Source organism: Onychomys torridus, chromosome 18 (assembly GCF_903995425.1).
Source record: "Onychomys torridus chromosome 18, mOncTor1.1, whole genome shotgun sequence".
Taxonomy (NCBI): domain Eukaryota; kingdom Metazoa; phylum Chordata; class Mammalia; order Rodentia; family Cricetidae; genus Onychomys; species Onychomys torridus.
The window spans coordinates 32,592,316-32,612,319 of NC_050460.1; the positions used below are offsets into that span (position 1 = coordinate 32,592,316).

Below are 20,004 nucleotides of genomic sequence, written 5' to 3' on the forward strand. Positions count from 1 at the left end.
CAGTCTGTAATGGTTGTCTAAAACTGCATGACTAAGCCTGAAGGTTTTGGAAGACCAAACTAAAGTGAGTTTGTGACATGAATTTATAATAAAGTATCAGAGGACTAGAGATTGTGTCATGATGAAATCAGATCTCAAGAGGCCACTATCCTTGTCACTACTGCCATATCAAATAATGACTAGATACAATGAGAAACTGTTCATCATAGGAATACTATTAATGACAGGGCTTGCTTTTTTATTAAAATGTAAGAATACAAATAGCTTATATCAGTAAAATACAGTAGCGTTCAGGCTCTAATATCAACATTAAATCGAAGCCTATGGACAGAACAGAGACTTGAGAGACGAAGGTGAGGGTGAGGAAATAGCTTGTCACTCAGATTACAGACAGCTGCCACAGGCAAAACAAAATAATAAAAATGGCAATTAAGTTCATTGCAGTACTTTAATGTTTTGAAGAAAACTTATGAAAAATACAGATTTTTAAAAATCTTACATTTTGGATAGATAGATAGATCATCACCTACCTTTCTAACAACAGTAGGAGCAAACACAATTGTAAAAACGCACGGTACTTAGGCTGTGCACTACAGCAGCATGGACTGAACGCCCTGTCACACTCCTACTTTGAAGGTAGATTGTGGCATGGAAGTTATGTCAGGTTGGTTCCAAAATGCAATACTGGGTCCCAGGCCAGAGCTGCTAGGCTGTGCCCATTTTGGCACAGCTTTTCCAGCCATGAGAATATAAATCACAAAGAAAAAAATGTAACCAACCATTCATTTGAGATAGCAAGAAAGGAAAGGAAATCAGTTTTGTAAAAACACTTTTCCCTCTTTTTTAAGCTTCTTTATTTACTCCGGATAGTTAACAAAACAGTGCTCAATAGTGAAGTAAGCAGATTTTACACTCACTATTACTGTATGGATAGAAAGAGCCATGTGCATTTTTGTTTGTATACATCATCTCAGATCACTGTGATATGGCACTCGAGAACAGACTCAGAGGCACAAAGTTAATAAATACATTTAACACTGTCAAGCATTCAAAAGATAAATGCAATCAAATAGCAAAAAAAATTCCGTTTGTATCTTTGACCTTTCCAAGGCTGTGGAGAATCTTTTCACATGTCAGAAATCTCTATAGCAAAGATTCCTATAATAGAAAAAAAAAGAGATTAAGGTTTTAAATGAAATAACTTCAGCATGTGTAAAAAGGATATATTATGATTAACAGTGCTTGGGGTTTCCCTTCAGATTCTGTGGAGGGAAATGGATATAGTGAATTTGTTCATAAACCATGGCATATTTATGCCATGGAATACTACTGTAACATAAAAGGAAAGAAATATTGAGATGTACAACTTGGATGGTTGTCATGACCATTATGCTGAATGAAAAAAGTCAGTTTCAAAGGTTGTGTTCTGTGCATGACTGGATTTGCATAGGATCCTCAAACGGACAGAATTATAGTATGGATAAGAAGTTAGTTGGCTATCTGGTAGGGAAACTCTAAAGGGATGGGTACCACAGGCAAGACTTTCTTTTACAATTAATGTTTTTAAGTTAATAATGGGTGTTTTCATACATACGTGTTATTATACTTTTTCTATTTGTATCCTGCCTCAGTGTCCCCCTCCCAAGCCCTCCACCATCTGCTGGTCCTTTGTCCTCTAATAGGAACCCCTTCTGCTTTCATGTCACACGTGTTCCTTTCTTCAGAGCTCCTCCTAAGTAAGTTATTGAGTGCTGGTGGGACAAGTCAGTATTTAGTTATTAGCAAGTGGTATATACAAAGACTGTACATGCATGCATGCACACACACAAATGACTATACTAGGGAAATATTAATAAAGTCTATGCATTGAATTATACCAGAGCTGATTTCCTGTTGGCAAGGTGTTGATGCTGTAGGAACTGGAAAAACTATATGAGATCCTCTGCACTACTTTACAGCTACCTCTAAAACAATAGCCATTACTTGTGACTCATCCATACGATGGGTATTAAATATTGCTCAGCAGTTAAGAGACTTATAAGACTCTGGATAAGACTCAAAATATATTATGCTGAGACTAAGTCAGCACCAGAGGCTATATAATGAATAATACCAGTTACTTGACAACCAGGAAGAGATAAAACTAGTGGCAGAGGAAACAGGATTGATCTTGGGTCCTCTGGAAGAGCAGCAAGCACTCTTAACTACCTAGCCATCTCTCTAGCCTTGGGGATACCATTTTAAGTTGACAGTGAAAGATGATTTTAAAAGGGGGGCTAAGGGTAAATTATTAACAAAAGTAATGTATAAAGTACAAAACTTCCTAATTATTACAAGAACCAATCAAATGGAGAAATATGGGAAATAGCATAATACAAACAGCAAACGTAAGAAACTGTGATGGATTTCAGACCAAATGTAACAGTTATAGCAACAGTGTAAAAATTTTTTACCTCTATTAAACTTTTTTAACTTTAGTAAAAAAAAATTTAAATGGATTATAAAGAAAAACTGGAGTCTTTATAAGAGAGATACAGTAAGACAGAAAGATTAAAAAACAGCTAAGTAAAGTTATTTACCAGGAAAACGAGACAATAAGAGAGCAGGATCAGCAACCTGAACACACAGCTTTAGGCAGCAGGCCAAACAAAGAATGTAAAAGTTTCAGAAGAGAACACTTCATAAAAGTTACATGCCACAGGAAGGATGACAGTTCTGAGTGCTGGTGTAGCGGACAACAGCAAACCACATATAAAATAATCTTATGTCAGAGCTGGCCAAGGTGAGATATGAACACTGGTGCTGGAACAAAAACCAAAAGCAGAGGGGAAAGAGGTCACCAATGACCGATCAGCAGGCTGGACCTGTGGCTGCCCAGCAGACAGATGTTCTATTTGTCCAAAAGAAAGACGAAAGCAACTTCTAGTTTTCTGCTCAGTTCAAGGGCCTGGCCTGCAAGGTGAGCCACAGGAACTGGCTGTTCACAAGTGATGCTGAGCTCCAGGATAGTCCTGGTCAAGAAGATGAAGGCTGGGGAGATGGCTCCATCGGTGAAATGCTTGCCTTGTAATTATGAACGCTCTAGTTTGATCCCTAAAAATCACAAAAAGCTGGGCATGGTGGTTTACATTTGTAATCTCAGTGCTGGGGAGGCAGAGACAGGAGTCTCTAGGGCTGATTAGACAGCCAGTCTAGACCACTTGGAGAGTTTCAGGCCAGTGAAAGAACATGTCTCAAAATAAAGAAACAAAAAAGGTGGCCAGGTGGTGGTGGCACACACCTCTAATCCCAGCACTCAGGAGGCAGAGGTAGGTGGATCTCTGTGAGTTCAAGACCAGTCTAGTCTACAGAGTGAGTTCCAGGACAGACAGGACTGTTGCACAGAGAAACCTTGTCTCAAAAAAAATATGTGGACAGTGCCAGAGAAACAACAGCTAAGGCTGACCCTGGCCTCTGTATGCACTCACACAAACATGCACATGCCTAACCCTAAACACACAGAAAATTATTCCTTGAAACTCAAGTCTCTTCTTAACCCAGAAGCGAGTGAAGGAGAAGAGCTTCTAAAGAAAGCAAGCCATGTGTTGCTAGCTCCTAGAGACCACCCACCATTGCTGAACATCTCACATTAATGTTTTATGATTAGCTATGAAGAATCTCTTAGATTAAAATCCCTAGTATTTGATGTTACTGAAAACTCTGCCATTTGAAATTGTTTTGTTTGGTTTGGCATGTAGACTAATACTAGATATTGATATTGATAGTATTTATTTCTAAAGCTTGTCAATATATGCTAATATACTTATCAATTCCAAAATATTATTCCTAGATTCCTTCTTATCAACACATACAATCCCATCATCTTTGAAAACACCACCTCTGTTTCTGTTTCTATAAGCAGTACTCCTTTATTATATCCTTATATATATTATATATTTTTAAGAGAATGGATGTTAATGGGAATTACTCTATTTCTGAAAATAAATTTTAAAAAATTCTGTTCTTAAAATGTATAGGAGATGCAAGAAATTAAAATACATGGCAGACTTTAAAATATTACTCATAATACACGACAGGCCAAGTGGACAAAAAGTAATCAGACCTACTTAAAAGATGTATGTAAAACCATAAAAGTCAGGGTTTTATAAATATAATACCGTGCTATCAAAAGAAACATACCTACTTAAGTATACATATTTGTAAAAACTGGTCATGTATAAGACATGCAGACCACAAAGCTCATGAAACAGAAGTGATAAAGATATTTCCTAGTCATGACGCAAAAATAGCAGAAATAAACACAAAACAGTCTTTCAACTGAAAATTACAAGATTTCTCATCAGAGCATTGGTACAAGTGGAAATAGACCAGAAGCCATAGATTTCACAAACTAACTAAAAGAAAAGCAAAATACTTAAGACTACATGAGATCATCTGAAACAGGAACAAAGGAAATGAAGAATCCTAAATATCTCTGCCAATTAAATAAAAGATAGCAGCAAATGAATGAATTCTCAACCCAAAACGCTAGCAGAAAACTCCAACAAGTCAAAAATAACACAGGAAGGAAATAATAAAGAGAACAGAAATTACTAAGAGGGAAAGTAGATCATAAGTAGTGCAGTAAGGCTCTGGAGTTTGAGGGGCTAGAGGAAACTCAGTGGTTAATAGGAGTGCTGGCTGTTCTTCCAGAAGACCGGGCTTTGACTCCACGTGGGTGGCTCACGACCTTCTCTACCTCCAGTTCCAGGGGCCCTGATGCCCTCTCTGGCCTCTGCCGGCACCAGGCACATTACTGGTACACATACATACATGCAGGCAAAACACCCATATACATAAAATAATTTTTAATCAGGAAGGGGTATTTTTAATATTTCATTTTTAGTATTTTTAGACTATTACAGAAAACACATTATGACCACAACTGGTCATAATGCAGGTATCAGTGGATCATGGGGGAATAAAAGAACAAAGTTAAGTTATTCATGAACTTGGCATTTGGTTAAATGCCCTCAGTACATGGGAAAAGTAGGCTACAAAGGCAGAAACGATGGCCTGCAAACAAATCTTGAACTTTTCAATCAGTCTATTTACTGAACTGATGATGTTGCAGAAATCCAGACAGTTTCAGACGCGTTCTGGGCTGAGCAAGTGAGTCAGGAATGTTGAGAACACTGTTGGTGTTGAGCCTCAGCTCTCTCAGTGACACAGGGATATACAAATACAAAATGGGTAGGACAAGACAGATGTCTGTGATGATGCTTTGGAATTAAAGCACTGGCTGCTGTTTCAAACAGAGAGAGACAGAGAGAGAAAGTAGTGTGATGGGGAAAAATACAGTAGTGTAGGTACATGAGACATTTCTATTTAAAATGAAACAAATAGGACAAAAATCCAATAATGGTGAAGTGAGAGGTATTTTTACTTTTGTAACTTCATACAAATTTTAAGTTATTCACAAATAAAATTTTAAACATTTGTGAAATATAACAATAAATCTAAAATGAAAAATAGTAAATACCTTCTTATTTATTCTATGGTGCGATAGCAATTAACCCACATTTTGTAATAAATGTACATGAAAAATAATACAGAAGTAAAAAGGAGTTCACACTTTGACAATATAGCATATCGGCTGCTGGCACAGTTCAGTGTACAGTGGTTGCCTAGCATGTATGAGACATTAGCTTTAATTCACAGTATTACAAAAAAAGAAAAGGAATCAAACACTACAGATATTAGATAAGCCTTAAGAGTTACTTCATTTTAGTACAATATTTATATAAAACTCATATTTATAGATAAAACCCTTTCTTCTGTATCACTGTATCTTAGTAATCAAGTTTAAATATCAATCCCCTTGCTCCCTCAAATTTCACTGTGAACACTGCTACCTGTGTCCAGGGTCCTGTGCACACTTACTCTTCTAATGATCGGTCGAGGCCTCGGTCAGGAGATCGATGGTGAGCACGTTCTGGTGAGTGACATTTTGTATTTGGCTTCATTGAACCCAAATGATAAGCATTACTTGAGTAATTCTGGCGGCGAAGTTCTTGGACAGCCCTTTCCCTATAGCAGAATAGTGATGCTTTTGAACTTTACATTCAGTGGCATTATAAACCTATCATGAAACTGTAGCTCAACTCAAACATTAAAATCTACCCATCATGAAATAATGAACCCCTTACTGAGCCAGGAGAACACCTGTAACACCAGCATTCTGGAGGCTAACACAGGAGGATCAGCAATTTGAGGCTAGCCTGGACTAGAGTGAGACTTTGTCTCAAAAAACAAACAAACAAAAAACTCCACATGACTACACACAGACCTACCAAAATAAAACCCATTGTTAGCTAAGAAACAACATGTCCGGGCAGAGTGTTGCTCAGAGATCAACTTACCTTTCAAATCGTTCTGTCCCTAGCTGTCTTTTAGTAATGTCCAAATCTGCTTCCAACTGTGTTACGACGTTTCTGAACTGGGCCACGTCTCTACTCTGGATGGCCCTGTGCAAAAGGTAAGAGTGATGGGTGATTAAACTAAAATACACCTGTGACTCCAAGAGTAACTTAAACCATACTGGTAATGGCATCTTAGCTGGATCTAAGTCATAATGTGAGTTTGGCAAGTTATTTCATGGTGTGAGTGTGTGTGTGTGTGTGTGTGTGTGTGTGTGTGTGTGTGTGTGTGTGACGCACATGTTGGACTTAGTTCTGTCTGTGTGTATATTGCACATGTGTTCGGGGAGGGCAGAGGCTGACTTGGGGTATTTTGTTCAGTCACTCTCCACTGTATCTGTTTTAGAGGGTTTCCCAACTGAACCTGGAGTTCATCCATTTGGCTATGCAGTTTGGCCAATGTGTTTCAGGGATCTGTTTCCACTCCCCCAGTACTGGGGTTACAGTTGCATACTGCTGCTCCTGGCTTTTACATGGATGCTGAGGATCCAAACCCAGATCTTTATGCTTGCATAGCAGGCATCTTACTGACCAAGCTATGTCCTCAGCCCTACACTGTGATTTTTATGGACAATTTTAAGGCCATGTTTTAGATATATTCCATGTACAAACTTGATTACTTGAAAAGCCTCGGCAATCCTGTTCAATTAATCAAACCTTCTTGTCTCTGTTTCTGTGTACACAAATGGGACAACATTATGCATCATCTATATTATTCATTTATGCAAATATTCTTTATAAACATAAGTTTCCCACATTGGCCAGCTCCATGTCACAGTACTTAGCAGCAGTCTGAAATGGAATACATCCTCACAATGGGAGTTCTGTTTCTTTCCTAAGGTAGATATCCTCCCACAGGTCTGAGAAGGGACCCTGAAGGACCTGCTGAACGTATCCCAACAGCCTCACTATCTGGAAACTGTTAAGGAAACTACCCCTAGCTTGGGGGTCCTTGATCACCAAGGACTCCTAGGAGTGGCTGACTGCTGAGAAAATGATCACCATGCTTCCCCAGGTGCCAGGCGCTGGTGTGAGGATGGGCAGGATGAAGGGGTTATGGGTGGGTCACAGAGGATGAGGATCCCCATTAACTTTCAATAGAGGTGACCAATTTTAATAAACTTTCACTCCCCAAGCAGATATTTCCACTTGAATGTCAAGCTAAAGGTCTTCAAATTAAAGGCTAGTATAATTGGTGGTTTATTTAAAAAACAGGCTAAGATTAAAAAAAGAAAATTCTGAGGGAGTGCTCAGTGTTTCCTGGATTCAGTTCTTCTGGTCAACTAGTATATACTCTTAGAGACATGGGGACTATAATGCAACAAATGGAGAGACAGAACAACCCAGACAACCCATAAATGCAAAAAGTCCTTGAGGTTTAGAGCACTTGCTTTATTTTACATTTCCTAATGACTGTATTTTAGATCAGACTATTATATTCAAAACTGTGGGTTCAAAATATCAGCAGACATTGTTACATTTAAAAACCTTAGATTAGGAAAACTAGACCATGGTATTAAATCTTCAGCAAATCACAATACTCCTGATTCTCAGTCTAATTAATGGCAAATTGTGGGCTCCAACCTCCAGATCCCAGCTTTAAAATTCTCAGTTATGAGATACCAAGAACAAGGGCAGAGTGCTCTACGCTGCTCCACTGCAGCGGACTCACATTTTGTTCTCTGCCAGACAAAGATGCTCCTTCAGAAGCTGGATCTCAGACTCCTTCTCCTGCAATGCTATCTGGGACTGGTACTCCTTGTCTCGGTTGGCCACCAGCAGAGCCTCGAGATTCTGCATGGAGATCCTCTCATTTGTCATCTGACTCCTGAGCAGCTCTATTTCAGAGCGCGCCGAATCCAGCTCATTCTCCATCTGGTGACAGGAAGACAGCCTTACTTACTCCCATCCACTCACTCAGCTGATGTGTTATTAGGAATACGTGCCTCTTTGAATTGCTCACTGTGAAGTTGTTTCTCCTTAACAGTTGCACATATCACAACACACATGTCATGCTGTTTTCCCACCTCAGGCCCTACCAGAAAACTCACGACTTTTGAAGTTCTATCACTCTCAACTACAACCAATTTCCATTTCCAGTTCTGATACTTTTTACATAGCTCTGCACACCTGACAAGGTGATGCCTGTGACTCCTGCATTGTCTTGAACTGGATGAGTCTATCTAAATGCCTTTGATATAGCCTTGTACTCTGGAGATAAGGAGAATGAGAAGTAGATATACATTCCATCTCTCACATACACCTAGGGAAAACTTGCCCCTTTGAAGGTATCATGAGCTCAAAATAGTCTCAATAAGAGAAATATTTCCTTAAAAGGAGGATTGTCAGTTTAAGAAAAAAAAGCATTATTTCTTATCTGTAATATAGGTTATGATAAATTTTATATGCATTTAAAAAGCTAATTATGAAAGATAAACTTCAAAAGCCAATAAAAATGAATAATAATGAAATTACTAGGGGAGGGGCAGGTACCTCAGTGGATAGAGAGGGAAAGAACTTTCTGAGTTAGATAAATGAACTCACATAAATTGAGGAGAAATAAAAAATAATAATATCAGAAATTTTTCAAAAGAAGAAATACAATTAAATAGCAAACACACGGGGGAAAAAGAGACTCTGCTCTAGTTTTCTTTCTGTCGCTGTGATAAACACCATGACCAAAAGCAACCTGGGGAGGATTCATCTGGCTGATACGTCCAGGTGACAGTGTTACCAGGGGCAGTCAGAGCAGAAACCATGGAGAGACACTGCCTCCTGGCTCTCTCTATACAATCCAGGACCACCTACCCAGGAGTGTCACCACCCACAGTGGCTGGGTCCTCCCACACCAGTAATTAGTCAAGACAACCTCCCACAGGTAAGTCCACAGGCAAATCTGATCTAGGCAATTCTTCAGTTGAAGTGTTCTCTTCTCAGGTGACTCAAGGTTGTTCCAAGGTGACAATAAAAACTAACCACAAGTTTCAGCTGGAAGCAAAGACGATGTGGGCCATTTATGTGGTATTTTGAACTAAAAATCTGTGCAAGTAAACCTTCTGTGCTTTACTGGGACAATGGATGCTTGTGATCAGGGGATGAAGAATATCTACAATTAATAACAGACCAGCATCATGAAAGTGGCATTTCCTGTGAACAGGAACTTATTTCTTCAGAGTCAGCACACAGAAGCTACAGTCCAAGGAGATGGAGGAAACATCCAAGCTGGCAGCTGAGCATGACAATTTGTAAGAGTCATTCACATGGTAGTGCTTTTGAAGGCATGAAGATGCTATGGAGAGAAGCCGGGGCTTGGCATGTCTCAAAGGGTTGTAGACTCCCTCAGAGAGGCTAGAAGAGGCTATTGGTGAAGGTCTTGTAGTTTCATTCAGTTCCAATGAGGACCCCAGGGTTGAAGGGGTCAGAGAGAGAAACTAAGTCGCAATGGAAACCCTAAGACCATGAGACATCTGCTAAGGACAGTGTCAAATGTGTAGTAGAGCTACCTTGGAAACAAATTATTTCTCTTGAGTGTGGCCAAGCTAGAGACACCGACTGTCCAAATTTTCTGGAGAAAATTTGTGTGTGTAAGCCCCAGATGCAGAAAAGTGTGTGTAAGCCCCAGATGCAGAAAAGGGGGCTACATGATTTGATTACATTGGTGACTTGGGCTTTGCTTTAATCTGATTATTCCTATGCCCTGATTCTTCTCTTTTGGAACAAGAAGTATTTAACCTGCTTTTAATTTTATAGAAGTCTGTAGACAAAGTATTTTTTGATTCTTAAAGAAACCTTAGGCTTTAAAAGTATTGAAAAATTTAAAGACTGTGGGACTTCTAAAAATTGGACTGTGTTTTATCTTATGCTTCTAACACTAATATGCAATCTTGGCAACAAAGCAAGGAAAAGTTATAGTTAAGTAGTGATGTATTTGTTCTTAAGTTGACAAACGACGGATTGTACTAGTTAGTTTTTATTGTCAACTTTACACGATCTAGATCCAATTGGGAAAAAGGAACTTCATTTGAAGAACTGTCTCAATTAGATTGATCTACGACTAATCATACTCATGGATGATTGACATCGAAGGACCCATCTCACTGTTAGCAGTATCATCCCTAGGCAGGTGAGTATGGGATGTATTAGAAAGCTAGCTGAGGGACTGGAGAGATGGCTCAGTAGTTAATAGAAAGGGCTGTTCTCCCAGAGGATCTGAGTTTGATTCCCATCACCCACATGGCAGCTCACAACTGTCTGTAACTCCAGTTCTAGGACATCTAATACCTTCTTCTGGCCCCCACGGGTATCAGGCATGAAAGTGGTATACAGACACACATGCAGGCAAAACACCTGCCTTAGTTAGTGTTCTACCACTGTGAAGAGACACCATGACCAAGACAACTTATAAAAGAAAACACTTAATTGGAGACTTGCTTACAGCTTCAGAGGATTAGTCAAAGATTGTCACGGTGGATAGAATGGTGGCAGGTAGGCAGGCACTGGAGCAGAAACTGAGAACTTACTCTGATCTGAAAGCCCAACTCCAGTGACACACCTCCTCCAAAAAGGTCATATTTCCCAATCCTTCCTAAACAGTCCATCAACTAGGAACCAAATAGGCAAAATATATGGGCCTATGGGGGCCATTCTGATTCAAACCACCACAACACCCATACACACAAGATAAAAACAATTTAGAGAGACAGAGAGAGCGGGGAGGGAAGAAAGAAAAAGGAAATAAAGAAGGGAAGAAAGAGAAAGAAAAGAAGGAAGGAAAAGGAAGGAAGGAAGGAAGGAAGGAAGGAAGGAAGGAAGGAAGGAAGGAAGGCAGGCAGGCAGGCAGAAAAGAACAATCCAGTAAGCAAAGTTCCTCCATGGTTTCTGGTCTAGGTTCCTGCCTTGAGTTCCTTTCCTGACTTCCCTCCATAATTGACTGACTTGGAAACATAGGAGAAAGCAACCTCTTTCCCTCTCTAAATTGCTTTTGGTCATGGTATTTATGGCAGCAACAGGAAAGCAAACTAGGATGCCTTGCTAGTACTCAAACAGATATAAAATGAAACAAGATGCTATTTCTAGTCTAGAGTTTCTTGGCCTGATACTCTATGTACCCTGACATTCACACTTGAATTTGGGTAATTTTGCTTATGGAGCTTCTCTCAAGGATTATAGGATGTTTAGCACTACCCCTGACCTCCACTCACTAGATACCAGCAGCATTCTCCACTCTGGTTGTAACAACCCAAAAATGTGTCTAGATACTACTAATTGCTTTTCAGTTAATGACACAGAAACACCTAGCATGTGTCACGATGTTTCTGTCATTGTGGAAAAACAGAAAAACAGTCAGTTGTTTTTATCATCAACTACAGTGGCTGCTGTAGGTTTTTTTTTTTTTTCTTTTCTTTTTGTTTTTGTTTTTGTTTTTGTTTTTCAAGACAGGGTTTCTCTGTGTAGTTTTGGTGCCTGTCCTGGATCTTGCTCTGTAGACCAGGCTGGCCTCGAACTCACAGAGATCCGCCTGCCTCTGCCTCCTGAGTGTTGGGATTAAAGGCGTGCACCACCACTGCCTGGCTGCTGTAAGTTTTTCATAGATATTTTTTATGAGATTGAAAAAGGTTCCTTGTATTCCCAGATTATAATCATTCTTTCTTACATAAAGGTATTGGATTTTGCTAAATTCTTTTTCTTCATGTATTTGAGAAAATCTTTCAGGTTTTGTTCTTGATTATTCAATATGTACTACAGGGATTGGTTCCAGGTACAAACCAATCCTACATTCATGGGATAAGTCCCATTTGAATAGCCTGGAAATTAATTTCATGAGCTGTTGGAGTGTGTGTGTGTGTGTGTGTGTGTGTGTGTGTGTGTGTGTGTGTTTTGAATGTGCACATGCCTGGGAGTGTGTGTGCACATGTGTGGTAGAGGCCATAGGTCAACTCAGGTGTCTTCTATAATTGCTTTTCTACCTTAATTTTTGGAGACAGTGTCCCTCACTGAACCTGGCACTCACTGATTGGCTAGAATGGCTTCAGGCACCACCAAGCACTCAGCTTTTACATAGGTGCTGGGGATCCAAATGTTAGTCCTAGTGTTGAGCTTATGTTCTGTGACCTTCCCAGAAGATCTCAAATCACTAACCTAATTCTGTAACTGGGATTTGGGGGAGGGGGTAAGTGGGAAAGAAGAAAACTGCAAGCATTTTCCATACCATGGCATCTCCCCATCTTTGGATTTGGTTTTGTAGTTATCACATTAAGACTTTTAAAAGAAATTATAGTCATAAGAAATACTGGTCTTGCCTGGCAGCGGTGGCACACACCACATCTTTAATCCCAGCACTCAGGAGACAGAGCCAGGCAGATCTCTGTAAGTTCGAGGCCAGCCTGGTCTACAGAGTGAGCTCTAGGACAGGCATCAAAACTACACAGAGAAACTTTGTCTTGAAAAACCTAAAAAAAAAAAAAAAAAAATACTGGTCTTTAGTTTTCTTGAGCTGACTATGTTAGTAAAAATAAACTATAAACTGGGAATACAAAGAAACAATCTCAATCTCATAAAAACATCTACAAAAACCCACAGCAACCACTATACTTAATGATGAACACCTAAATGCTTTCCTTATAATGACACAGAAACACCTAGCATGCCATTTCAGTTTAGCACTCTAGTGGGGGCTCTAGCCAGGGTTAGGCATCATATTGGAGTCTTAGAATACGTTGAGAAATGTTCTCCATTATCTTCAGAAGAGTTAAACAATTTTTTTTTATCTGAACATCTTTAAACACTTAAGGGAATTCACAACTAAAGCAATCTAGACCTCAATTTGCTTTCTGGAAGTTGTCAAGTTACCATTTCAAGTTGTATATTCATTTAGAGGTGTATCCAGTGTGGTGGTTTGAAAAATAATGGCCCTCATAGGTTCATAGGGAGTGGCACTATTAGGAAGTATGGCCTTGTTGGAAGAGGTATGGCCACCATGTCTCAGTTTCTCTTCCTGCTGACTGCTGATTTGGATGTAGGACTCTTAGCTCTCTATACCATGTCTGCCTGCATGCCGCCACTCTTCCCACAATGGCAATAATGGACTAAACCTCTGAAACTGTAAACTAGCCCCAACTGAATGTTTTCCTTTATAAGAGATGCCATGGTCATGGTGTCTCTTCACAGCAATAGGAACCCTAATTAAGGCAACCAGGTTTTCTGCTTTTCCTTAAGTCAGTTTCAACATTAGAAAAACAATCCAATGAGAATATGCGCAGTAACAGGAGACATGTCACAACAAACAAAGACAGGCATATGGCAAACACCATGAAGAAAAGTTCACTTTTGCCATTCAGTGCCTAAATGAATATTTAAATCACCCTCATGCAGCACTGTACAAACATAGAATGCTAAAGAAAAAAATTAAGTGATATCTTTGAACAAGGATGTGGAAAAACTAGATCACTCATTATCCTAAGAAATAAGAAATATGATACAAATATTTAGGAAAATTGCTTGGAACTTTTCTGAAAAGTAATCACCTAAAAATAGCATTTGTGACCATTTGCAGAGAAATGAAGACTTTCACTCATACAATCAAGTTATATAGTGAAACCCTATAGCCAGAGGCTTTTCTGCATCCCATCCAGTTTCATAGCCACTTATAAAATAATCACTCAGAGGCTTATACTAATTATAAATGTTTGTCCAATGGCTCAGGCTTATTACCAACTATAAACAACTTAAATTAATTCATTTCTATTAATCTGCGTATTGCCACGTGATCTGTGGCTTACCAGTAATGCTCTGGCATCTTACTCTTCTGGTGGCTGGTAGTGTCTCTCTTGACTCTGCCCTTCTTTCTCCCTTATTCAGTTTGGCTTTCCCACCTAGCTATATTCTGTCCTGCCATAGGCCAAAGCAGCTTTATTCATACCAATAAAAGCAACATGTATTTGCAGTGTACAGAAGGACATCCCACATCAAAACCCTGTCTCAAAAAGCAAATAAAACAACAGAAAGTGCTCGTATATGTTTATGGTAGCTTTATTTTCAGAAGTTCCAAACTGGAAACAACCCAGATGATATTCAGTGAGTTAACAGCTAAATAGTTATACAAACAGCACAGAATATTTTTCAGCAGTAAAAGGTGAACTATGAGAGATGCAAGAACCTGAATGAGTCTCCAGAGACTCAGGCTGAGGAAGAGAAGCCAATCCTCAAAAATCTGTATCATGTGATTTTATGTATATTAACATTCTCTTCAATTAATTTTACTTAGCATACAAAGTAGAGCACTTAATTCTATCTATAAATATATATTACTGTGTTCTTATTTATGCCCCTTCCTTCCTTCCCTCCTTCCTTCCTTCCTTCCCTCCTTCCTTCCTTCCTTCCTTCCTTCCTTCCTCCTTCCCTCCTTCCTTCCTTCCTTCCTTCCTTCCTCCTTCCCTTCTTTCCTTCCTTCCTTCCTTCCTTTCTTCCTTCCTTCCTTCCTCCTTCCCTTCCTTCCTTCCTCCTTCCCTTCCTTCCTTCATTTCCTTCCCCCATTCTTACTGGTTCTTGAAATGACAAAATTACTGAAGTGAGCAAGAGGTTAACAGCTGGCAGAGGTTGAGAAGCATGCAGACAAGACATAGTAGAGAACTATGCAAAAGGGAAAAATGATAGATTCTACAATGGAAGGTCTCTTGTTTTTGTCTGGAAGTTAATACCATAATTATATCAGGCTACAGTTTTGCAAGATGTAGTCATTAAGGGAAACTAGGTAACGAGTACTCTTTGTATAATTTATTAAATTAGATGCAAAACTGTCCCTTAAAAAATCACAAATTGTCTTAGTTACCTTCTGTTGCTGTGATAAGATACCATGACCAAGGCATCTTATAGAAAAAAAGTGTTTATTGGGGGCTTACAGTTCAGAGGTTAGAATCCATGACCATCACGGTAGGGAACAGGGCAGCAGGCAGACAGGCATGGTACTGAACAGAAGCTGAGAGCTTACATCCTTATGTAAGCAGGAGGTAGAGAGACTGCTAATTGGGAATGGCATGGATGTCTGACACCTCAAAGCCCATCCTGAATGACACACTTTGTCTAAAACGGTGCCATCTCCTAAACTTTCCAAACAGTTCTTGAAAGCGTGCAAACATCTGAGCCTATGGTGCCCACTCTCATTCAAACTACCACGGGATTTTTTAATCTCAATGTTCTTGATAACTGAAGAAGTATAAAAATGAAAAGATGATCCTGGCATTACTAAAGAGATAAAGACACATACATAAACAGTTCAGCGTCACAGCAGTTAATGTCAGAAGTACTTTTGAAATGCTGTGGGAAGAAGAAGCTATAAAACTTACAGAAAATGTTTTTTAAATTGTTAGCAAGTTTTATCCAGGGTTCTGCTAAGGGCTATGATTTGAAACTTTAAAAAGATTACTATAGGACTGTACTCTACTTGCAAGTGGCAGGCTATTTTTTTGTTTTGTTTTGTTTTTGCTTTTGTTTTTCAAGACAGGGTTTCTCCATGTAGTTCTGAGTTTTGGTGCCTGTTCTGGATCTCGCTCTGTAGCCCAGGCTGGCCTCTAACTCACAGAGATCAGCCTGCCTTGCCTCCCGAGTGCTGGGATAAAAGTCATGTGCCACCACTGCCCGGCATGCTATTTTTTTTATAAGCTATGGGCTTATAACTATGGATACTTTGATTTTATATCATTTCAGTTGTTATAGTAAAAAGCTAAGACTTCTTCAATTAGAAAACATCAAGTAAGTGTTTAAATAAAAGATCATTATTTTTAAGTTTTTACAGTAGCAAATTAATCATTAAAAAGTTCATGGTGAAATAAAAAATAATTAAGAATGAATTTGAGCAGATGGTACTTCATTAAAAGATTAATAGATTTTTTTTTTTTTTTTTTTTTTTTTTTTGGTTTTTCGAGACAGGGTTTCTCTGTGTAGCTTTGCCTCTTTCCTGGATCTCGCTTGGTAGACCAGGCTGGCCTCAAACTCACAAAGATCCGCCTGCCTCTGCCTCCCGAGTGCTGGGATTACAGGCGAGTGCCACCACCGCCCGGCTGACTAATAGATTCTTATAAAATAAACTAGACACATGATTCTCAAATATATCATAAAGGGTGGATTAACAAAATAAGAAATTCAATAGGTTTTAGTAATAACCAATAACCAAGGTGACCAAGATTTGCTGATATTTCAGTTACACTGTACAATACCTATACACTAAGAGCTGGATTCTGTCCCTCCAGACTTATTTCCAGTCAGTTCTTCTCAAACATATCACATTGGTCACTAAAAATACTTCTTTTCATTGAAGAATCCACATGGACCTCTCTACAGTTGCCTATGTGGAATGCCCCCATCCACCCAAGTTCGGCAGCAATTCCTTATGGTCTCTTCTATTTCTCTATTCATCTCAAACTGCTTAATATGCCAATATTTAGAGGTCCTGGAGAGCACGAGCCTGCATGGTTTGAATATCCAAGTATAAGTGCAAAGTAGATACAATCAACTGCATTACAACTTAAAAGGACTCATCTAATTATTAGATAAATTTAGCTGAAAAGAATACCATTAAGGTTATAATTTAGCTGAATAAGGCGCGTGGTTCTTCGCTAACAACTCTGTCAATGTGTTTTATAATTCTGACTAAACACAATGGCAAACTATGAGTTCAAAGAAAGATGTTGGGTTTTTTTATGTTCTTGAATTCTTTAGAACACAGCTGTCATAAATTAACCTTTTAAACTTGAAAAATAAATTTTAAAAAGCATAATAAAAACACAATTTAAAGCTAAAGGCACAAACACTTGATATAGTATTTTATAAAAAACAAACCCCTTTTTTCAAAATTGTAATAATGTTAAAGTAACAGCAATTCTCAGTGTATTACATACCATTTCTATTTCTTGATCTTTGGCAACCAGCTGTCGATTAAGAAGTTCTTTGCTTGAGTCAAGTTTAATACAGAGTTCCCTCGTAGAAGACAGGTCTGCAAGTGCAGACACCTTTTCAAACTGAACCTTCTGAAGCTCCTCTTCCATCTTCACAAGAGACTTGTGTAAAGTTGAAATCTGGGATTTGTAAGAGCGCTCTGCATTTAAGTGCTGCAAAGACAAGATGATTGTATACACAGATGTAAATATTTTAGATGTAAGAAAGTCAACCTGAACAACAAAATGGGGCAAATCTTTCAGCACTAGAATAGAAGACCTTAAGTGATATAGATGCTGATGGGATACACAAAATGTTCTGTGAGAGATAAATTGAGGCTTCGGGTTTCTTTAATAAGTCCTATGAGTAGTTTAAAAGATGCAATTAGGAAAAAACTGTTTCCTATTAAGACGCCTGCAGGTTCAATGCCTGTACGATATATACAGTTTGGCCTGTAGTTGTATCTCTATTTGCACAGTTTTCATGGTCTACAATACAAATGTTGCTGCTGCCAAAGACAAAATGATAGCCACTGCCTCGTTCAGAGAGCTTTTTTCAATTCTTCACTGCCATGTTTACATCAGTCATACTATCATAAAATGAGGACTGATCATTTTCTAACTCTAATACTTCTGAGAGAAAAAGCTTCTGAGCAAGTACAAATTAAGCACAACCAATTATGGGGAAAAGCATATTTTAAAAGCCATAATATGAGATTCGAGTTACATAAATGCTTTCAAATGTTCAAAATAATTCCCTCCCCACACCTTCCCTCCCCTAGCGTGATGCTTACGTAAGTGCACTACCACCTACAGAGAAGTATTTGTTTGCTATAATGTGAAGATAACAGAGCTGGGAGGCAAAGATGTGTGTTCTTTAACAAGTGCTTTTGCAAGTATAAAGCACCCAAAATTGCTCCTGGCACATGTTATTTTGCCATAATTCAAGGTCCCTTTCACCTCTTGATCTCCCTTCATTCTGTAGTCATTCTTACTCATTCTTGACATCAACCTTCTAGCCAACCATTTGTCTACCCATCCCTCTTTACAGAATGCTTTGTATGCTATAGTCAGTCACTGTGCCTAGAGACAAATTCAATGGGAAACAAAATTACCTCTGCTCCCACAAACCTTTACTACTAAGGGGGTTCTGTATTATTCAAATACATTACAGATGAATGTATAAACACATTAAGAAAATATTTCTGGAAATAGCAGGCAACAAAAAAACCTGACCTACACTGAAAGAATCAGAGTCAGGAAAGACTTCCCTAAGTAAATGACTGAACAGTGAGTAGACAAATAGCGAGAAGCATTTAAAAAAAATGCAAAGTGCCATAGCTCTGTTTGAATGCCAAAAGAATAACATGGTCCAAAAACTGAGAGAAGGCTGGTGTGCCTGGAACTCAGAGCTCACAGAGCAGAGTAATAGGAGAAGCTTACAAACACAGTAAGGCGAGGTGCAGTAAGCTGTGATTTTCAAATGGTGAGGTGGTATAGTCAGGCTTTCAGAGTTTTGAAAGATCACTCTGAATGTTGTAGCCTCTACTAAAATGATTGATTAAGCTAAAGAGAGAAGTCTCAAGATAAAACTGAGCAACATAACATTTTGTTTTGAAACAAGATCACACTATGCAGTTCTGGCTGGCTTGGAAACTCACTATGTAAACTAGGCATAGATCAGGCTGGCCTTGAACTCAGAGAGTTCCACCTGCCTCTGCTTTCCAAGTGCCACCACATTCCACAACAAATCATTTTATTATTTCCACATATGAGCTTACAGAGAAGAAAGAAATTTCCATTTATCCAAAAGAAGCAAAGCAATAGAAGGGTTTTCAGCTCAGGGATACAGCACCTTGCTTAGCAAACATAAGACTATGGGTTTAATTGCCAGGAAAACAAACACACACCAAATACAAAGAACTGTGACTGTGACTTCTACATAATCTGGGATTCTTGAATGATATACTATAAATGAAAGAAGCCTCTAGGAGAAAAATCTACTCAGCCATACAGAAACCACCAAAAGTTTATCTGGACCCAATCTCTGGATAAGAACACAATTTTTTCTGTGATAAATATAAACTTTAATTCTGACTTACTTTTGGAATGGTACTTTACTCATCTCTAGTTCTAAATATTAGCATAAGGCTTGTCCCCTGTCAGTGATAACCTAGAGCCACTTTACAAATCAAATCCACCCTCCTGGAGGGACAGCGCCACACTAAGACCACATAGGATCCCATGGAGTGGAAGATTCTGCTTAAGGAAAGCCTGTGATATAGGAACCACAGAGCAAGAACTCACTTCCAGAAATCCACATTCCTGAGAAAAATATTTTCATTGGCATGGCAAAATACGCTGGAAAGTACTAAAGACATTAAGGAATGAAATCTGAAAAGAAAAATAGGCTCATGGAAAAATAATTGAATAGAACTTCTAGAAAGAAAGGCAGTTTCTGTAATAAAAGCCTTAACAAAACTATCAAGAGCAAACTTGAACAAATGAAAAGGGAAGCGTGAACTGGAAGACAAGGTATAGAACACAAACATGCAGAAACTATGACAAAGACCAGTCAACAAAGGGAAATGATTGAGGGGACAGTAGAGTGAATTAGA

At 38.8% G+C, this 20,004-nt stretch overlaps 1 protein-coding gene across 7 annotated transcripts in view; it reads right to left on the bottom strand.

Moving 5' to 3' along the window:
- Positions 1 to 212: 212 nt before the first annotated feature.
- Tsga10 (testis specific 10) overlaps positions 213 to 20,004 on the bottom strand; it is a 104,734-nt gene continuing 84,942 nt past the window's right edge. For 4 of the 7 annotated variants that reach the window (XM_036167364.1, XM_036167363.1, XM_036167362.1 and 1 more), the window contains 5 exons: positions 17,351 to 17,560; positions 8,131 to 8,333; positions 6,402 to 6,506; positions 5,923 to 6,069; positions 794 to 1,158 (listed from right to left, as the gene is read on the bottom strand). In XM_036167364.1, the coding sequence (XP_036023257.1) occupies positions 1,134 to 1,158; positions 5,923 to 6,069; positions 6,402 to 6,506; positions 8,131 to 8,333; positions 17,351 to 17,560 (690 nt within the window). In that variant the 3' untranslated portion in view covers positions 794 to 1,133. Of the gene's footprint in view, positions 1,159 to 5,527; positions 6,070 to 6,401; positions 6,507 to 8,130; positions 8,334 to 17,350; positions 17,561 to 20,004 lie in introns of those variants that run through there. The other 3 variants (XM_036167367.1, XM_036167365.1, XM_036167369.1) reach the window with 3 other exon arrangements.